At 40.3% G+C, this 20,300-nt stretch overlaps 1 protein-coding gene across 3 annotated transcripts in view; it reads left to right on the top strand.

The window, feature by feature from the left end:
* Positions 1–1,203: 1,203 nt before the first annotated feature.
* tox3 (TOX high mobility group box family member 3) overlaps positions 1,204–20,300 on the top strand; it is a 133,082-nt gene continuing 113,985 nt past the window's right edge. Inside the window, exons 1-2 of one of the 3 annotated variants that reach the window (XM_085991443.1) lie at positions 1,204–1,338; positions 2,194–2,273. Coding sequence is in view for 2 of the 3 variants with exons in the window: in XM_085991442.1 (XP_085847568.1) it covers positions 2,172–2,273 (102 nt within the window). In the remaining variant the exon portion in view is untranslated. Of the gene's footprint in view, positions 1,339–1,367; positions 2,274–20,300 lie in introns of those variants that run through there. The other 2 variants (XM_085991442.1, XM_085991444.1) reach the window with 2 other exon arrangements.

Here is a 20,300-nt window from a genome sequence, read left to right on the forward strand (position 1 = left end):
GCTGCGCTGAATGCAGCTATGGACTGCAGATACGTAAACTGTCAATATAAAGCACTTATCTCCGGAGCTGCTAGCAACAGCGCACGGGAGATCGCTCCTCAGTTCCGGGAGACTCCCGGCCAATCCGGGAAGGATGGTAACCCAAAATACATCATTGTGAAAATAAAGAACTATTCTACTAACTCGCCTCCATTCTGATCAGTAAATGTTTTGCTGAACACTTTTTCCCATGAAGGAAATACCTTTTTAATTTTTTAAATAATAATTTCAAAGTCTCATTCCATTTCATGATGTCGCATTAGGAGCTAATAATCATAATGCTACAAATAGTTTAACCGTCAAGTATTTTCTCTAATGATTAATCTTATCCATGCAGAGAGAGAAGCAGTTTCAATATTTTTAATAGTGGGTATTTGGTTCAGCATATACTGTATAAGTGGCTATTTTTTCTTATCTAATATAGATGCAAATTACACATACTAGTTTGATATTTTAGCTTTTGTGAGATGTGTTCAGAAGCATGAGGTGATTCCTCCCCATAGGCCATGGGGTCAAGCTACACTGCATTCATTTTGCAAGGTCTCTTTCTAATGGGTAATGAGCAGAGCCATTTATTTTCATTTGCTCGTCCTTAATTACATGGATCTTATTTGGAATATTAACTCAATGGACAGGTGGTTGGAATTCCAAGGAAAGACATAGCTGTTCCAGGAAAGATATCCCTGTCTTAATTAGGACAAGGCAGGAACTGCAGCCAATCATTGTTGGCAGAAGCATTTTAATAAAACGAACCTTGGAAATGACCAAACTTAGTAACACAAGTGCAACATACATTTCTAAACGGGGTTTAAAGTGAATCATTTACCAACCATCTGCTTGGAGTGATGGAAATTTTTAATTTGAATCGGGATCATTAATCAGATAAAGTTTCAAAAATAAAGTACTGTATGTGTGGGTGGGTTGCCTGTGAGCTGATTCTCGCTTTATTTAGTTTAATTTCGCAATGAACTGATTTTAATTGATTGTTTTCACTAGGTTTTCGCAGTTTGCTTGCACATACTCACTCACCGGGGTTTGTGAGTGCTCGGGGATTAACCCTGATGGTAAAGTGTTATGAATCGACAGGAGTTGTTTATTCTGTAAATTTGTGAAGACTGTTCACATTGATCCCCTGATAAAGATGCTGTGGGTGTGATTTATAACATGTGTATTTGCATGTGTTTACATCTGTGTGCTTCTGTGATCATCTGTACAATCGCTTGATCACTTTGTTTAAAAAAGACTTGCGAAATGCAGTTCCGATTGGTCTGAACTAAGAACTGGGACTCGAATGGGGATGTAAGCAAGAATGAGACTGAATCTGTCCAGAAGTAAACTGGTTTATTATGGGCTGGTAGATACAAAGTAATCTTTGGGAGGTGTACACTGAGCCTCTGTGTGTGTGTGTGTGTATAGTGGCAGCTGCTGTTGGTGGGAGTGGTGAGCATTACTGGGAGTGGCTCATTATGAAGCTTTCTGTGCTGCCTTTCAGAGGCTTTACTTATTCATTATTCTCAGGGAGCACTGCCAGTAGCAGCTTCAGAGCTCTTCAGCGCTTTAGACTACAAGCTGTGACCGTTGGGTGGAAGACTTGTACTCCTGTTAGTAACCCCTGGTTTTAAATTCTACAAGGACAGCTTTTTAATCTTGCCAGCCCAGCTGGCTGTGCGTGCGTGAGTAGATATGGACGGCTGAAAGTACTGTTTTAAGAGTTAACAGGAAAAAAGCGTGGACCCTCCTCCGTTTACTATAAGGGACCCAGTTGCTGTTCCAGTCTTTATCAGCACCCCAGATCAGAGTCTGCAGTGGGTGAAGCTGGAAAGCATCAGCTTATCAGTGCTGGTCGCGTGGCTTCTTTGTGTACAGCAGCTGCTCTTGAATGCATGGGCAAATACTGAGGCTCAGCACTGGGCAGTCAAACACAGACCTAAGGAACACAGGAAATACATGTACCTCTACCTTTTCTAAACAACAGATTTAAACCACTTTATACACAATCCCCAGGGTTACGTCTGTACATTGCTTATCCTCAATTGAGTTAACACTAAGTGGATGTTAAAAAAAAAACATAATACTCAAAGTGGTTCATTACTAAGGGTTATATATATATCTTATATATATAATAAAAAACCATGGATGTACGTTTTTATCCAGCTGCTGCTGGCAACACTATTCCTGGAGATCCTTCCAACCTGGACCTTTCCCAATGCTTGGGCTACTACAGCTACAACAAGGTGAAAACATTTCTTTATCTTCATTGTGTCATTCTTTACTCTTAATACTTTGTAAGGCTGATTGAATGATTTAGTATTACATTATTTCCAGTATATATGCTGACTGTTAATGTTTTATTTATTGTAATCGACTATCTTTTTTTGCTTTTATGATTTCAAATGTATTACGTGCACTTAAAGCCATCAGAAACTAACTCCAAGTGGCATAATCATTATCCGCCTTTTTAGATTTCTGAAATCAATAGAAACACTGATGGGATTGGCAGCATAATCAGTGAGCCAGAAAACTGATTGCTAACCATCTTCTGAAGAAAAGGCCATATTTGGACTCCTAAAGATTACAGAAGTGTTGTTTGCAATATGTTATACTACCACCCGTAAACACACACTGAACAGTAGCAGAATATTTCTTTTAAAGTGGTTTATTTGCTTCAAAGTACAAACTAAAATTAAACAATTCACTCTGAATATTTAACTCTGCCATTTTTTTATTTCATTTGTCATTTTGACTGACTCACAGTGAACAAAATCTAAAAACTGTAATATGATTTCTTTTTGGATGTTAATTTGTTAATCTGCACTATTAACTTAAAATCAGATCCAGAATAGTTGGAAATAAACTTTTTTTTCAAACTACTGGACTTCACTATTTGAGTTGCCGGACTACCATAGATAAATACAATACCAGAGAGTTCTGCAGATTCAAGCAGTGTAAAAATGTCTTGTCAACTAAAAGTTTAAAACCATTTGAAATGAACTGATGTGCTATACAATGTAGTATTTCATTGTGCTGGTAACGTGCTCCCCTTGTCTCAATACAGCTGCTGTATTTGACTTTATTAGTTGTTTACTGGATGCTTTACTGTCTCCGAGTAACCCATTGCTCCATCATTTGCTGCGAAAGGCTTAGGGGGACATCAGGTCTAATTATTGGCTAATTACTGTGAGAAAGTTTTGTTTTTTTTCTCTCTCCCCGCTTTCATGCATCCCATGGCAGCATTATCTCCTGATTCACTTGTACTGTGTATTAGAAGAGTAATCCTTTTGTGCTGTTGAAGCAAGTATTGTTTCAAGTTACTCACATGGCAGATACAAGGCTGTTCCCGTAATCAATATAACAAGTTCCTTTTTCATACAGTCAACACAGCACTGTTGATCTTTGTAGTTGTTGATAACTACATCATCACTACTAATGGTTAGTGTTTAGTTTAGTAAAGATTATGGTGGACCCCTATCGAGTTTGGCAAACCTGAAATGCTTTTATTATGTGTCAGTGATGTTCTTCTGTGCCCTTCTGTAGATCTGTTGAGATCTGGCTGATCCACTTCATTGTGTTATTTAGCATACAGTTGTGACCCTGCTGAGGAAAAGCTTGCTCATGCTCCCAGCTTCATTAGAAGGCTGGTTAATATGTGTAAGCTACCCCCAGTTTTAATTGTTTTTAATTATGAGTTCATGAATCTTTTTTCTGTAGAGTTAATTATCGAGGGTACTTAACATAACTTTCTGAATATTGTACTTTATTGATGGCACTTGATTTTTAAGTGCTGAAACTTTGTCGAAAGTGCTATATGGTGACATGAGAAAAGGCTGTGCCAGGCAGAACAGTTCAAGTGCTGCCAAAGCTTCTTTTTGAATAACTCAAAGCACCTGTAATTTTAAAGCAGCAATGCTATCTTAATCCCCCATTTAAAGCAAATGTATAACTTCATACAGAGATGAGTATTAGAAAATGAAAATACTTGGGATGAATATTACTCAACCTTTTCTTAGACTCCTGCTCTTGTTATTCCATCTTTAGTACATCATCATCACAGTATGTCGTACAGCATCTGATCTGAGCAGGGACAACTCAGTAAGCATTATTTTGCAGGGATCATTGTCTGAAATGGCTAGATACATTTTCTTAATAATACATGAAAAGATCTGCATTTTCAATGATATTGTGTTTTAAAACCTATTTCTGAAAATTCAGAATTTGCCTCAGTCTAAAAATATTATTTTCACAGATGGTTCTGCAATTATAATTGTTTTTGAAATGTACAGAAATGATTAGACCCATAAATAGAAAATGACTGGCAACTGAAATCAGAGATGTTTTTAGGTATCTGGTGAATGGAGCTTGAGGTTTTTAAGTTTTATAAGATCCACATTTTCATTGGCAATGTCTTATTTGAGTAATCCAGATGCTACTGTCTTGTCAGAATTAAGAGAACTCCTTCCTTGTAACTAGAACCCCTAGCACGTTAAAGACTGTTGCTCTCTGGTACAAATCAGACAAGTTCTTCAGTTAATGACTGTAAAACATTATTATGATATTCCGAGTGCTCAAAGGAAAAAACTGCTGTCATTAAGTCGATTAATTTATACTGACAGGCTGTGGGCCAGTGTACTCTCACTAGCCCAAAGCAATGTTTTGTTCCACATGATTCAGCTATTAAGTTGAGTTAAGAATTCTTATTGCCTTCGTTTACCTACAGTTATATGTGCAAAACATTTCACACACAGTAAAGGTATTCGCCAAATAGACATTAACCAAGAATTTTCCAGCTACTGTGTGTGTGAGAGTTTTAAGAAATGTTTGTATGAAGAATTAGTGTAGGATGAAGAACACTGCAGCAGCAATGAGGGGAAGTCTGGTTGGGTACAGAACATAAAAGTTACAGTGTAAATAATCATATGTTATGCAAAAGGTTATGCAAATAGTTATGTGATTTAGGTTTGAAATTCAAAGTCTTTTCCAATTATTAATTCATCTGAAGTGATCTGACTTTCAGATCCTCCCAAATACTGAGATTCTGGCCCAATCTGGATGCACCTGCCCCTTCAAGGAAATTATGTTGTATGGGGCAATGAGATCAGTTGTTTGTTCAGTGCAAGGACAATGGCATTTTGGTAGTTGAATGCTTCTGTCTTTCAGAAATTAGCTATAAAGGAGTAAAGTAGATGTTGTTTTTATTTTGCATTTATTTTTGTCAGTATTTGTTCCAACCAATTCAAATGATTTACTTGGTGCCCCGGTGAGTATGTATCCAAGATGGTTTAGTATTAATGGCAGGTAGATTCCCCGCTCACGCCTGAATTAAAATTACAGTCGAATCTCAATGACGTTGTCAGGCCGCAACATGCATGTGTAAAGGAGGACCCTGTTGGCTCTGGGCGCGTGTCCTTGCCGCCTGCTCAGGAGAGCAGGTTAAAATTGCAGATGCTGCAATCATGATGGCTTTCGGACAGGTAAGAGCCAGGGCGATTTAACTGGCCACCCGCCAGATTTCTGCTGCGCGAGTAGGGTTAAAAACACCCCCAAGGTATCTGTCAATGGCTTTCATTCATGCTATTTGTTTCCCAGGCAGTCATGAGAAGAGGTGCTCTGCAAAGACAGGTAATGGAGTTGAGGTGCAGATCAGACATGATGTAATCAAATGGTGGAACAGGCTCGAGGGGCTGGATGGCCTACTCCTGTTCCACGTTCATACCAACCCTGTGTTAATTTTTGGGGAGGAGGCTATGGGTGGAGTCAGAACTCGTAAATCACATGAATGTCCATTCCTAGTGTGCTTGCCAAAGTCTGCTGGGATGAGAATTGAATCAAATTGCATTTGTGAGACTCTGGGGGAAAAAATAAGATCCTAACTCTGATCATTAGTTAATTTCTCTAGGCTTTGCAGCACTATTTCACAGCCTGTGATTTTTCTTGACATTATTATTGTGGTATTAAGAGATCCTCTGAACACTAATGTACAGGAGGAAGAGTTTGAAGGACAGTTTTCAGACTGGCATCACAGCTAAATTATCATTCTTAATCAATGAAAGGATGGATTACAAAGCAATGAATAATGATGGATGAGTTGAGAATGTATCCCCAGGTTTTTTGTAGTTGGGCTGAGTTCATACAGTATAAATAAGTTTTATGTGCATTAGAAATTGAGACGACCCTGCTTTGTTATTTCACAAGAAGCTACTGAATGCATTCAGAAGCTAGTGTCTGGCAGCTGTGTTGAGTTAATCATCCAACCAGTCATTGGGTACCTTCAGGGAAAGGATTTTTTTTTATCTCTAGGTGTAATAATTCTGTTTTAATTTAATCAGTGTGGTTTAATTTGACATCAGAGGGCACGCTACATCATAAATACTGACAGGACTGAACACAATTTAACATTTCTGTTTACCATTCTTTCATACAGTCCTTGCTCTGAGTTTATTTTCCTTTTCAGTGGCAAAACAATTCCTGATTTTTTTTTAAAACAACCCTATGTGTAGAAAATGTTTAATGTTCCAGGCTGCAGTAAATTAAAATCTGTTCCAACAAATTTGGTTCTGGCAGAGATTTGCTTAAAAATGTTTTTAAATAACTCTGAACATCTAGTTGCAGTTGCAGTAAGGGAATATTTAAGTAATGCATGCATTAAATATGACTCATGAGGAATGGAGCTGGGGGTTAATACAAATGCTCTGGAAACTGACAGAAAAAATGCTGCTGTGCAGCAGTAGAAGATTGTATTTATTATTTGTAAGGACTGTGCTTATATTGCAAAGTGCTTCAGATGTTATGATTTATTGCAAAGTGTTGCAAAGCTATTGAGCAAAATGAATGTAGTAAATAAGTAGAATTGTAATGAAAAGCCACTTCACATTAATTTGTTCCAAGCCTGCTTTTATATGCAGAAAATAACAATACCCAGCCCTACTTTGAGTGTGCAATCATAGAATAAATTAATATGTTTTATTTTCATAGTTTGCTATTTAACCAGCATGAGGTAATCAGCATTGTCCTCCAGCCACATTCTGTGCTGCATATTTAAACAAAGAGGAAAGTGCTCAGCTGTGTTTGAGGGACAGTGCTGGAAAAACACAAGTGAATTATGTGCTTACAATCTTTTTAGTGTGTATTGATTTGACTTACGATCCATAAACTGCCTGTATCAACACACTCCTGAAAATTACTTCAGAAAATCTTATTCAGGGTTAATAATATAAATGCTGAGGGGAAAACAACAGCAAAATTGTACTGTGAAGCAATATTCTACAATATTAACTTTCTCTTTTTGCTGAAAAAAATGTTTCGTTAAAAAGCATGAAGCTTTAAGCTGAGGATTTTGTTCATGGAACACTTGAGTTTGACCAATTTGGTAAAATTGTATTTGCCGCCTTTCACTCATCCATAATATAGTCACAAATTCTGATTGGTTCCCAAGTTAGAATTAAATAATTAAAAGTTTGTCGCATCCGCCCATCGTTCTTTCAACTAGGGTTAAATACAATAGTGACCTGCCCCTGTAAGAAAAGAACCAATCCAATTTCAGGAAAGGTTGGATAAAATGAGGAACAAAGGTCAGCAGGTAGAATAATCTGATGATTCTACATCCTTTTACCTTATAAGGTTGCGATACAATTGGTGTAAAACTGCATGGAAAGACTGAGCAAACAATATTGGTTAAAATGGTGTGATGGAAAGAAGCTTGTAACTTATATACAATTGAAGAGATATTTTTAAACATGCTTACATTGCACATAAGTTATATGCAAATCACAGAGCATGAAACAAGTGAAATAATTTATACATTTCAGATGTCGAGTACCTGTTTTTCACTGCCTGAAACCTAAAGTTGTTCAGTACACTTTAGTACTCTCCAAATGCACTTGCATTGTTTCTTTGAGTATCCTATTGTTGAATGTGAAACCTGAAAAGTTTTGGAATAATTACTGTGTTGCTTTTTATGATGAAATACTACTGTTTGTAATGTGTAATGTTAATATAAATATTAGCCAGAGGAAAAAAGCACCCACTGTCCAAAAGTATAAGGGGCCCTGCCTTTGGAAAGTTTTATGATAATGTGCACGTTTCCCAAATTATGGAGGGGGAAGGGCCGATAGCAGTTTGATTTCTTTGTCCTGGCCCTTGGCATACCTTTTGGTAACCCTGGTAACAAAACAGTTTGCAAGAGAATGATTTGTCACAGCATGGTACTGTATTTGAAGCCACATATGCATAAGTGGTTTAAAATGGTATTTTTCTGCATCAGTTTCTCTGCTGTGGCTACTGAAATTATTTTAATTACAGGCTAGTATGGAACAGTAGTAATAAAAGTACCTGACCCTAGTGTAATCTGCCTCAGTGCTGGCTGTCAATGATAATGTTTACTATACTCCATATAATTTAGGCATTAGTGGACCAAAGCAATTTTTGTAGTTGACAATTGCTTAGATTTTTTTATTCTAAAGTTCAATTGGTTTTGCCAGCCGTTTTAGTATTTTGATCAATAATTGCACACTTGTTTAATTTTTATCATGAGTGCTTTCAGCAGTTAAGTGTGGCTATAGAAAAAGCAATTTGTTTTCAACAGGATATGACTAAAAGCATTATACTAGTAATAAATAAATCTCTCACTAGAAGCCTGTGCTCTTTGAAATGAGACCCGAGTTTGGTACAACCAGTAATTTTTACTGAAATCATTAATGCACAAATGAGTGGACCAAAACATGGTAAAAAGAGAAGGTGCAGCAATCTGTTGAAAGGACCATTGAAAGGACATTGTAAATTCACGTACCTTGAAAACCTGCTTCGAATACACGGTAAAAGTGTTGACATGAACTGGGTCATTATTTTAACCTTAGTTCAGCGAATAACTTTCAACTCTGGATGCTGGAGTTAAAGGCTGTTGTGCATCAGGGGCTTTGCAAAAGGTTGGTTTAACTGGCTTGATATGATCTCCCGTCAGTTTTTGCCACAAAGGAAATTTCAGCACGTGCACCGGGCTCGTAACACCTCCCCACACGAGAACTGAGTCAGGGCAGAGGGCACTGTAAATACAGACCAATGGCAAGATGGTGGTGTAAGCAGGGTTTGAAATGGTGCAGGAAGGTAGAGAGTGCTTTGTCCTGCAGAACAGAGACTGTTTTGATAACTACTGAGCACCATTTGTGTCACAGCTTGACATCTGCATTTATTGGGAGTTACAGTTGAATTGTGTAAAATCACTGTATACAACTGATAGGGTAATTTATTTCATTTGTAATTTATTTCATTTGTAATTCAGAGTAAAGGGGATAATTTTAACCTAACCTGCGCAGTGAGAAACTGACGGGATCGGGTCGAATGCTGGTTGGACAGCCCACCTGAGTTTACTCTCCACTGACTTCAGTGGAGAGTAAAATGGGCCAGGCGTCAAAATGGCATGCGACCCAAACCCGTCCATTTCCCGCTGGGAGCATTAGGTGAAATTTACCTCCAAGGCTTCAGCTTGTTGATCTCAGAGTGATTTGGACTGAATAAGGAGGTTCAAATCAGGCTGGTATAAATGGCAGGTCCAAACACCGTAACCATATTCTGCATGAAAGTAAGGTTCAGCCCATGTGTTTGGCTGGTAATTTAACAATGCCCGGTACCTGAACTGAATCTGGGCAGCTGCCAGTATAAACCCTAGGATATTGTATATACAGTTCAGATCATCCTGATTCAAACTGAATGTAGTCTCTATGGGACCACAATATAAACAGGGCATTAGACAGGAAAATTACTGGTAGTCTATCGAAAGCATTTCTACAGAATTAATACGTTCAGCTATGTTGCAAAAATGTATGGAAAAAAATAGTTATATTATTAAAATGTTCTTGTATTTAGTTCTGTGGTGAGTTTTGTTTGTCTTGTCAGACGGCTGAGACTGTGTTCTACTGTTATGCTGTATGCATTAGAAAAGGTAATAAATGGGCAAAACTCTAAAGTACATTTAGATTGGTGCTGGCTGCTGTATTGTGTTGCCAGTTAATTGAAAAAAACACTACTGCCTTCTATAGTGACACTGAGCATAAATGCTTTGCTACCTAGAGTACAGAGCGGAACACAGCTTGTTTCTTTGTGATTGAAAGTGGTTCAAATCCTCCTAGGCGACTGGCATTGACTTTTAAAGCCCTGGACATATGGTACAGTAAATGATTTGTATTTACAGTACTGCCAGGCCTAGGTATCATGTTTCATAAAGGCAGTGTTTTGTAACAGTGCCCTGGTTTGTATTCCCAGTTCTCTTTTCAGTGTGCCATGTCTCGGTATCCAGCTATTCAGGCGGCCATTATCTTTTACAAATCATTGCATCTGTTATCTTCTCAGGTTACTATTGACAAAGGATTGAGCCTCAACCGCCTACAGACCCAGTTACCACCTTACTCGTTCATTCTACACTGGCTGCCTGACCAAAGATTTGTTTTCTAATGGTTACTGTATTAATATAATTTTAAATGCTTAATGATAAGAAATGCAATTTTTTTTTTAAAGAAGTCACATGGGTCAGCAGACATGTTTCCATTTGCTGTAACTGGTGTCGATTTAATTAACCATTTAAATTTGATGTTTCGGAATGGTGAAGAAATCGGGTTGCCGTGTCTAACAAAGTACTTGCGCTTTTGTGTGATTTAGTTTCTATTCCCATTTAGTTCTCGTTAACCTAGATTTAGCTTTCTGCACTGGCACAGTGCTAGAAATCTGAAGACAATGCGGATTATGTTTTCTGAATTCTGAATGCTCCTGAGGAATGTCAGAGTGACTATTGTTGCACCATTGGAAGCTTGTAGGCAGATGTGGTAAGGAGTAGTAAATAAACTTTAGTGCCGCTTGAACATATTGACTTGAGTTTACAGACTCCAAAGGCAGCAGCAACTTCCATCATTCACCCTGTACTATTTGAAAGGTTCAATTTGAAATTACTCTCCAGAACCTTATTCAACAGTGTAAAACAATATAAATCCTAAATGTTATCCTGCAGTACACAATGACCTTCCTGATCAGGTTATCCTGCAGGACATTTTGTCATATGCTCATTCTAAAGAATATGGTATGTGTTATTTTAAATGTAATCTAAACACCCTGTTATCTTAATCTGCATAAAACCTTTAATTTTTAATGTTATTTGTTATAATTGCTTCCTATAAGGGAAATGTGCTTAACTTAAGATTTTTGAAATAAGTAATGGTATCTAATAATAGTAAAGGTTAGAAATTACTGTTTGCAATAAAAGTGGACGAACGGGTGACACATTCATATAACATTCCTCAGTCTGTTATACAGAGGCGCATGACCCACTTAAAATAACTTAACAAATGGCTTAATACTTGGGTTAAAATAGCATAGAAAAGTGATATGAATGCATTAAGCATTGGTCTGCAGGTATTGCAAATAGTCTGCTTCTAGCCTAAAGTGTATGATCCATTCCCTCAGCATTTAAAAAACAAAATTCTGAAAAAAAAAAAGTTCAACAAAAACAATATGAATTGCAGCACTTTGTTCATTTCATAATGGATTGAACAAGCTAGAGAATTACATTTGCAGTCAGGCAAGTAATAGATATGCTATATCTTTTTTTCATTGCATAGATCAAATTTATAGACCATATAATCAGTAAAAAGTGGGGTATCTGGAAATTTCTGTTCGGGAGGTGATATTCAGATTTAATTTCTGAATGACTGCCATTTTCACATATTCACCAGAGTTTTCAAAAATACCCAACTTGTTGGTTTCACCATATAAAAAAAGATGAAAAGTGACTCTTTCCCCCCCCCCAAAACGGAAGATGAAGGTGCAATGATCAAACAAAGTCATTAATATAACCAATACATTTATGAAGTTTGCAGCTCCTTCAACTCAATCCATGTATATTAGAAATAAAGACCATTATTTCAGCTAAGAAATAGCATTTAGAGCCATGTTGTAATATCGAGATGCTTTGGTATGTTAATCACATCATAGTATTAATAAAAGGATTTAATGTGAATGCAGGTGTTTCGCATCAACTGTTGGATTTAGTGGGGATGGAGGCAACAGTTTAAATAAAGATGTTCTTACAAGATGCTTCAAATGCTAAGCACATACAGTATTAATAGTCTACAACTTATCTGATTACAAATTATCTTCGCAAATCCCTTAACTGCCTTTCTAAACACACAAAACCAAGTTTTATGTGATCCTGTAATTTGTTTTACATAAACCAATAAACACATTCACAAACTGGTGCTAGTTTAGCAGAGAACCCTAATAAAATAACAACAGAAAATGCTGGAAATACTCAGCAGGCCAGGCAGCATCCGTGGAGAGAGAAGCAGAGTTAACGTTTCAGGTCTGGGAAGTTTTCTAAAGCTGAAAGTCTGACTTTTCAGTTTTCTCCCTCCTTTTTACATGGATCTTGCCAGATATATCTTGTAGATATGTGGTTGGAACTCCCTATGTTCCTAACCAAGCATTATAACTGTGATTGGAAACTCGCATAGTGGAAGGTCATGCGGTTGATGGACTTTAATAATTTTCACTGAATTAATACTGAAAGAGAACATTTATACACTGGGGCCAAAAATCTCCAGCCCTTCCAGTGCACACCCACCATGAGTCTGGTGGGAGAGAAGCAGAATGATCGCAAATTAGGCCAAGACATAGATAGGTCAGGTCCCAGCTTTCCTTGGCAGTTTCTGTGAGGTCATGTTTGGAGGGACGCCTCCGCCTGCCCAAGCATGGCCCACTGCGTCAGATGGGGCACGGCTGTGGGGTGGGACTACCAGACTGGGTGTTTCCATGTACCCAGCCAGTGATCCTGCCAGTGGGCCATGATGCCGAGAAAACAAAGGCATGCCGGCTTGCCCACTGGCACAAGCAGACCCCACCTGGGGCGTCCAGGCCTGGGTCATGTAGTCATTTTTTTTGAACCCCCTTATAAAGATGGCCGATTGGCATTACTGGCAGATCTTTCCAGGGGGCCTCGGCAACCCTCTAACCTCTGGAGAAGTACCCCATGCCAGGATTCCTGGTCTTCCCTCTCCATAAGATGCCTGAGATGTGCCCCGAGTGGCATTGGAAACCTCCATTGGTATTGTAACGAGGTGACCTGCCCCTGACCCCACATACTTCAGTGGGTTCAGTGCAGGAGGTCACTGACAGGCTGTTCCCGGCAACTAAGCTGGGATCAAAAGCCTATTGATTTTCAGGGCTACTATATTTCTCACCCTCATAATAGGAAAAGAACCTCAGATACTTCTACAGCTCAACTGGATGTTTCTAAAGCCATGATTTTAAAGATCTCTTTATTAAACTGTACCAACACAACAACAGTTGATTTAAAGTTTGTTGCCCAGTGGGTTATTGTATGATGAAAATTAAGAACTTGGACTTTATTTGCAGGGTGACAGAAATGATGAGATTAGACATGCCTGGAGCTGACAATATTTTATAAATTCAAGTTAAAATCTAATCAAGAAAAATGAAAAGGTTTAGTGGCAACTATTGCTCTTTAGTGCTTCTGGAGTTGTGAAAAAGAATAATCTATTTAAGTTCAGGTGCAGTTTTATACAGTGAGCTCTTATATAATGAAATATCGTCTATCCTGACAAAATGTCACTATATCAGGAGTTGGCTGATTGAGCTGCCTGTGGACATTAATTTACAGACAGACACAGAAGGCAAAACTAGATCAACATTTACAGAGTAAAGGCAACACATTACTCAAGGCAGCTGAAGAGAAAAGCACATTAGAAGAAGAATTATGTGTTGCAGAAAGTTAAATAAATGAGTTGTCTCAGAAACTCGATATAATAATAAAATAAGCACTGCAGGAAGAATTGATGAAAAACAACTTGAGAAACGAAAATCACATTTTGGCTTAGGAAGGAAAAAAAGGAGGCTCCGAACAGTATTGCAAACTTTGATGTTGACCAGAAATGATATTGGGATAAAGCTCACACAACATTTGAACATTCTTACCATCTTGAGTGTCAGTAGTGTTCAGATTTTTTTAAATGTAATTGGGACAGAGCAATATTTTCACTCTGTTTCCTTGCCATCGATTCCATCCCTTTCCCTGGCAACTGTCTGAGGCTGACCAAGTTGGTTTGCAACCTTGGTGTCATATTTGATCATGAGTTGAGTTTCCTACCTTATATCCATTCAATCTCTTAAGACCGCCCATTTCCACCTCCGTAACATCGCCCATCTCCGCTCATGCTTCAGCCTCTATGCTGCTGAAACCCTCATCAATGCCTTTGTTGCCTCTAGACTTGACTATTCCAATGCACTCCTGGTCAGCGTCCCTAATCCTACCCTCTATAAACTTGAGGTCATCCAAAACTCTGCTGCCCATGTCCTAACTCACACCAAGTCCCGCTCCCCCATCTCCCCTGTGCCCGCTGACCTACATTGGCTCCCAGTTAAGCAATGCTTCAATTTTAAAATTCTCATCCCTGTTTTCAAATCCCTCCATGGCCTCACCCCTCTCTATCTCTGTAATCTCCTCTAGCCCTATAATCTCCTGAGATATCTGCACTTGGCCAATGTTCGCTTCTTGAACATCCCTGATTTTAATCGCTCCACCATTAGTGGCGGTGCCTTCAGCTGCCAAGACCCTAAATCTCTCCCCCTCTCTATCTCTCTTTCCTCCTTTTAAAGCGCTCCTTAAAACCTACCTCTTTGACCAAGCTTTTGGTTATCTGCCCTAACATCTCTTTATATGTCTGTGTCAAATTTTGTTTTTTGATGACGCTCCTGTGAAGTGCCTTGGGACGTTTTATTACATTAAGGGCGCTATATAGATGTAAGTTGTTGTTGTAAACAAAGATTCACTCTATTGTAATTCATTGTGAGTAGCTCCACAACAGAAATATAGAAACAAATTAAGGGGGAGGATGAGTAGAATTTGATCATCTAATTCAGATAGTGACATTGATGAGATGAGTTGTATGTTTTGGGGTCACCAGCTAAATAATTTTGTGCTGTAAACGTACATTTAAAGTTTGGGTGAGAGTTATGACTTGGTGCCCTGAGCGTGACTTTAGAATTTCTCCTGGGCTATAAAATTAACAACTGCAAATAAAGAGGTTGCTGTTTAATTTTCATTTTTAAATTATTTATTCAATTATCATGCATTTTATGTTTATTGAAGATGTCCATGCTGGAGAAAGGCAAATATTCTACTTGATTTAAATCTACTGTCAGCTGACACAACAATATCATATATCACTGCAGGCCACCTGCATCGGCCCCAGTATATCATGCCCATTCTGTGAATTTATTAATTTAGTGCCAATTAATGAGCAATTCTGTGCTGTGGACTATAAGGAACTGGGCTTGGCCACGCAAAGTTACTTCAGTTTTGACAGCAGAAAAAAGACTTTTTGGACTGGAGTCAAATCCAGCCCTTGCAAGTGGTAGGATAATGTTTGTACATTTCAAGTATACTACAGAGGAGTTTTTTGAAGTGGCTCCTGTAGATTTGCAGTTTTGTCCATTGGTTGAAATGCTTAATTTGTAGAATGTGCAGTCTCGCATACGGGAAGGGGAAGTCGGCATCAATGCAGTCAGGGTTTTACCTTTTGACGTCATCTTTTGATGCTGACGTCGGGAATAGCCCCAAGAAGGTCACCTTCATTTAAGTCAGGTTTTAAAGAATCATGTTATTTGTAGTGGAAAAAAAGAAGCCAAATTGTACAAAGATTCAGCTTCTTGTTATTGCTCTAAATGAGGGACTGCTGTGTGCCACATGGTATCCAAAGTAACTGCTTCTCAGAGCACATGTGATACAATGTACAATGAATTATGAGTTTCTTTCATCTCCATAAACCTTTTTTTCCAGATTTTCTGTTAAAATCTTTCAAAAATAAGAATTAGCAATGGCAGTACGGCTCTGGATTTTTTCCCCACAGAAATAATGATGATATCCATTGTGCAATATTTGTAGATATGTTGTTTACTGCACTAACTGGTATATTCCTTTGCCAGGACTAAGCTGTCCTGCTATGTGATGGTCAAAGCCAGCATCTGATATTGAACGGTACTTTTATTCACCAGCAGGAGAATTCTATTCCTTGCTGTAGTACATGCTGAATAGGGGGCGAAGGGCACTTAGAGGGGGAGAAATTGCAATGCGTCTCGCATATCTTCGGGGTCCAAAATGGGCACAGCGAAGTCAGATTCAGCAGTGCACCGCTTTGTGTGCTTGATAGGCGCCCAAGGTGGCTGCCTGCAACAAGTGCAGGCATCATTTAAATATGACAATAAGGGCCCTGTGCCTGAATCAGGGCCCTTTTCTGAAATTGGTGTCCATGCACGCCTGGAATGTCACTTGCTTAACCCACCCAGCATGTCATGACGGTCAAGCTGGCAAGCAGTTTTCACAAGCGGTATTTAAAGGGATGTGTCTGTGTCTCTATTCTGTGTCTGTGTCTCTATTCTGGGTCTGTGTCTCTATTCTGTGTCTGTGTCTCAATTAAGGTAAGTCTCTGATTTGTTGTTTTAGGCTTCTGGGGTGCTTTTGAGCCAAAGTTTTGGCTGGTTTGGCTACTGTTTCTGTTTTAAATCATAAAAACTGACTGTAAAAGCTTCTATAGATATGTGAAGAGAAAAGGATTGGTGAAGTCAAGCGTAGGTCCCTTGCAGTCAGAATCAGGGGAATTTATAACGGGGCACAAAGACATGGCTGACCAATTAAATACATACTTTGGTTCTGTCTTCACAAAGGAGGACACAAATAAACCCCCAGAGATGTCAGGGAACATAGGGTCTAATGAGAGGGAGGAACTGAATGAAATCAGTATTTGTAAGGAAATGGTTTTAGGGAAATTGACGGGATTGAAGGCCGATAAATCCCCAGGGCCTGATAATCTACATCCTAGGGTATTAAGGAAGTGGCCCTAGAAATAGTAGATGCATTGCTGGTCATCTTCCAAAATTCTATAGACTCTGGAACAGTTCCCATGGATTGGCGGGTAGCTAATGTAACCCCACTATTTAAAAAAGGTGGTAGAGAAAAAACGGGGAATTATAGACCGGTAAGCCTGACATCGGTAGTGGGGAAAATGCTAGAGTCCATTACAAAAGATGTAATAGCAGAGCACTTGGAAAACAGTGACAGGATCGGACAAAGTCAACATGGATTTACAAAAGGTAAATCATGCTTGACCAATCTACTGGAATTTTTGAGGATGTAACTGGTAGAATAGATAAGGGAGAACCAGTGGATGTGGTGTATTTGGACTTTCAGAAGGCTTTCGATAAGGTCCCGCATAAGAGACTAGCGTGCAAAGTTAAATCACATGGGATTGGGGGTAAGGTACTGACTTGGATAGAAAACTGGTTGGCAGACAGGAAGCAAAGAGTTGGAATAACGAGTTTTTTTCCGAGTGGAAGGCAGTGACTAGTGGGGTACCGCAGGGATCGGTGCTAGGACCCCAGCTATTCATAATATATATTAATGATCTAGACGAGGGAACTAGATGTAATATCTCCAAGTTTGCAGATGACACAAAGCTGGGTGGGCATATGTGCTGTGAGGAGGATGCAGAGAAAGTCCAGTATGATTTGGACAGGTTGGGCGATTGGGCAGATGCATGGCAGAGGCAGTATAATGTGGATAAATGCCAGGTTATCCACTTTGGTGGCAAAAACAGGAAGGCAGATTATTATCTGAACGGCAATAGATTGGGAAAAGGGGAAGTGCAACGAGACCTGGGTGTCCTTGTGCACCAGTCGCTGAAGGTAAGCATGCAGGTGCAGCAGGCGGTTAAGAAGGCAAATGCTATGCTGGCCTTCATAGCGAGAGGGTTCGAGTACAGGAACAAGGATGTCTTACTGCAGTTGTACAGGGCCTTGGTGAGACCACACCTTGAGTATTTTGTGCAGTTTTGGTCGCCTTATCTGAGGAAGGATGTTCTTGCCGTGGAGGGGGTGCAGCGAAGATTCACCACACTGATACCTGGGATGGCAGGAATGACGTATGAAGAGAGATTGGGTTGATTAGGCTTATATTCGCTAGAGTTTAGAAGAATGAGAGGGGATCTCATTGAAACTTATAAAATTCTAACAGGACTAGACAGACTAGGTGCGGGAAGGATGTTCCCGACGGCCGGGGAGTCCAGAACCAGGGGTCACAGTCTAAGGATAAGGGGTAAGCCATTTAGGACAGAAATCAGGAGGAATTTCTTCACCCAGAGAGTGGTGAATCTGTGGAATTCTCTACCACAGAAGATAGTTGAGGCCAATTCATTAAATATATTCAAGAAGGAGTTAGATATATTTCTTAAGGCTAAGGGGATCAAGGGATATGGGGAGAAAGCAGGGACAGGGTACTGAATTTGGATGATCAGCCATGATCTCATTAAATGGCGGAGCAGGCTCGAGGGGCTGAATCGCCTACTCCTGCTCCTATCTTCTATATTTCTAATACTTTTACAAAGTGAGTATTTGGAGGATACAAACTGTTTCACAGGATTTCCTTGTTCTGAATTACTGAACTTGGGAATGCTGCTGTTGAGGCTCTCAAATCAGGAGGAGGAGCAGCAACAAGGAAGGGAGCAAAGACCTGCACAGGCTGCAGGAAGAAAGTAAAAGAGTCAAAGGCGGGGGAGGCATTATAACATGTGGGTATTCAGGAACCGATCATCATAGACTGCGCACACGTGGCCTTGCTCGCTTCTCATCACGAACCAGCTCTCTTTATTGAACAGGAAGGGCAATGCTCACCTTGTTTGTGACCACAGGCAGTGATTCATGCAGGTCTGCGCCCGGCTTTCTGGTGGTATTCATGATGCTTTCATACTGCATCAGTCCGCAATACTCCCTCTGTCCCACCCAGATCATCAGCAGGCTGGATACTGTGGGACAACGGCTAACCCCTCACCAGCTGGCTCATGACTCTTGGTCAGGAACCCGGGCACAGATGTGGAGCCACATAATGAGAGCCGTGCAGCAACAAGGGTTCTGATTGAGCAAAGCATTGGCATTCTGAAACAATGGTTCTGCTGTCTGGCCAACTCAGGAGGAGACCTTCAATACAGCCGAGAGCAAGTCATAAGATTTGGCATCATTTGCTGCATATCCCACAATCATGTCATACAAAGGGGAGTTGCCTTGGAGCTGCCAGTGGAAGAGGAAGATGGAGAGGAGGAGCCTTACGACGCAGAAGAAGAGCATGCAGTAGTACAGCAAGCTGCCAGAGCTGCAAGGCAACAAATTATTGAAGAGAGATTCCCCATAACAATCCTTCCCCTGCCCAGAGCACCAATACTCCTTCCTTCCATTCGACCCAGTCCTGACACCCACCATATTAATGCCCTCAAAACTGAACAACTTGTGTGTTCCTGTCACATCACTAAGATTATGAAGCGCAACAGCTAAACCAAAACAAAACATTTCTACTTCCAACAGACTCCATTCTTGATTTCACAAATGCTTACATGACTGATGCCTTTCTACAAATCACCCTTGTGGAAAGCCCTAGGGACCTGTCTTGATGCTTGGTGCCCTTTCCTAGTGCTGCTACAAGGTCCTACAGCTTGGGAGGCGGAAGGCTGCTAAACTTCCGCTGCGGGCACTTGAGATGTCCGTGGAGGGGGACCTCGAGGGGCTCTGGCTGTTGACGACCCAGCTATAGAATGCAGGAACTCTGATTCAGCTGGGGCAGTTCGGGCCAGCTAGCTGCCTGACACCAACAAGGGCACTGGTTGAGAGGCTGGCGGGGGAGCAGACCTGCTGTCATCCTGAGAGAGGATAATATGTGCCTCTCCCATGGAGCTAATGCCACCCTCCAGCACTGAGCCTCAGCATCCCACTGCTCTGTGGTGAGAACCGAGTGCAGGCGTGCTGGGGGGCTCTCCAAGCCCAGAACCACGCTCTCCTTCAGGCATTGTAAGCCAGATCCAAGATGGCAGCAGTTTGAGCTGTCACTAGAGGCTCCATCACTGTACGTCCTCCTGTAGTGCTCAAAGAGTTGACCAGCTGCTCCATGGTTGACTGCATGGTCTCGATTCCATGCGTGAAGATAGCACACAAGTTGGAGCTGGACTCCTCTGTGCTCTCCGATATTGCAGGCAAGCTAGCTGGCAGGCAGCCCAGTGCACTTGGAAAGGCCCTGTGGATTGCCATCAACCTGCTTATGTATGGTAGGCCCTCGCTATCTTCATCTGAACCCTGTGCAGCAGGGCTAGGATGCAAGCTGTCCCTCTGGCAAGCTATTTCCTGGGCCGTCCTGTCCCCCTGCCCTTGCTCCTGCACCCATGTCCTGGGTT

Source organism: Somniosus microcephalus, chromosome 6, assembly GCF_052327205.1.
Source record: "Somniosus microcephalus isolate GS21.2 chromosome 6, FLI_Smic_1.0, whole genome shotgun sequence".
NCBI lineage: Eukaryota > Metazoa > Chordata > Chondrichthyes > Squaliformes > Somniosidae > Somniosus > Somniosus microcephalus.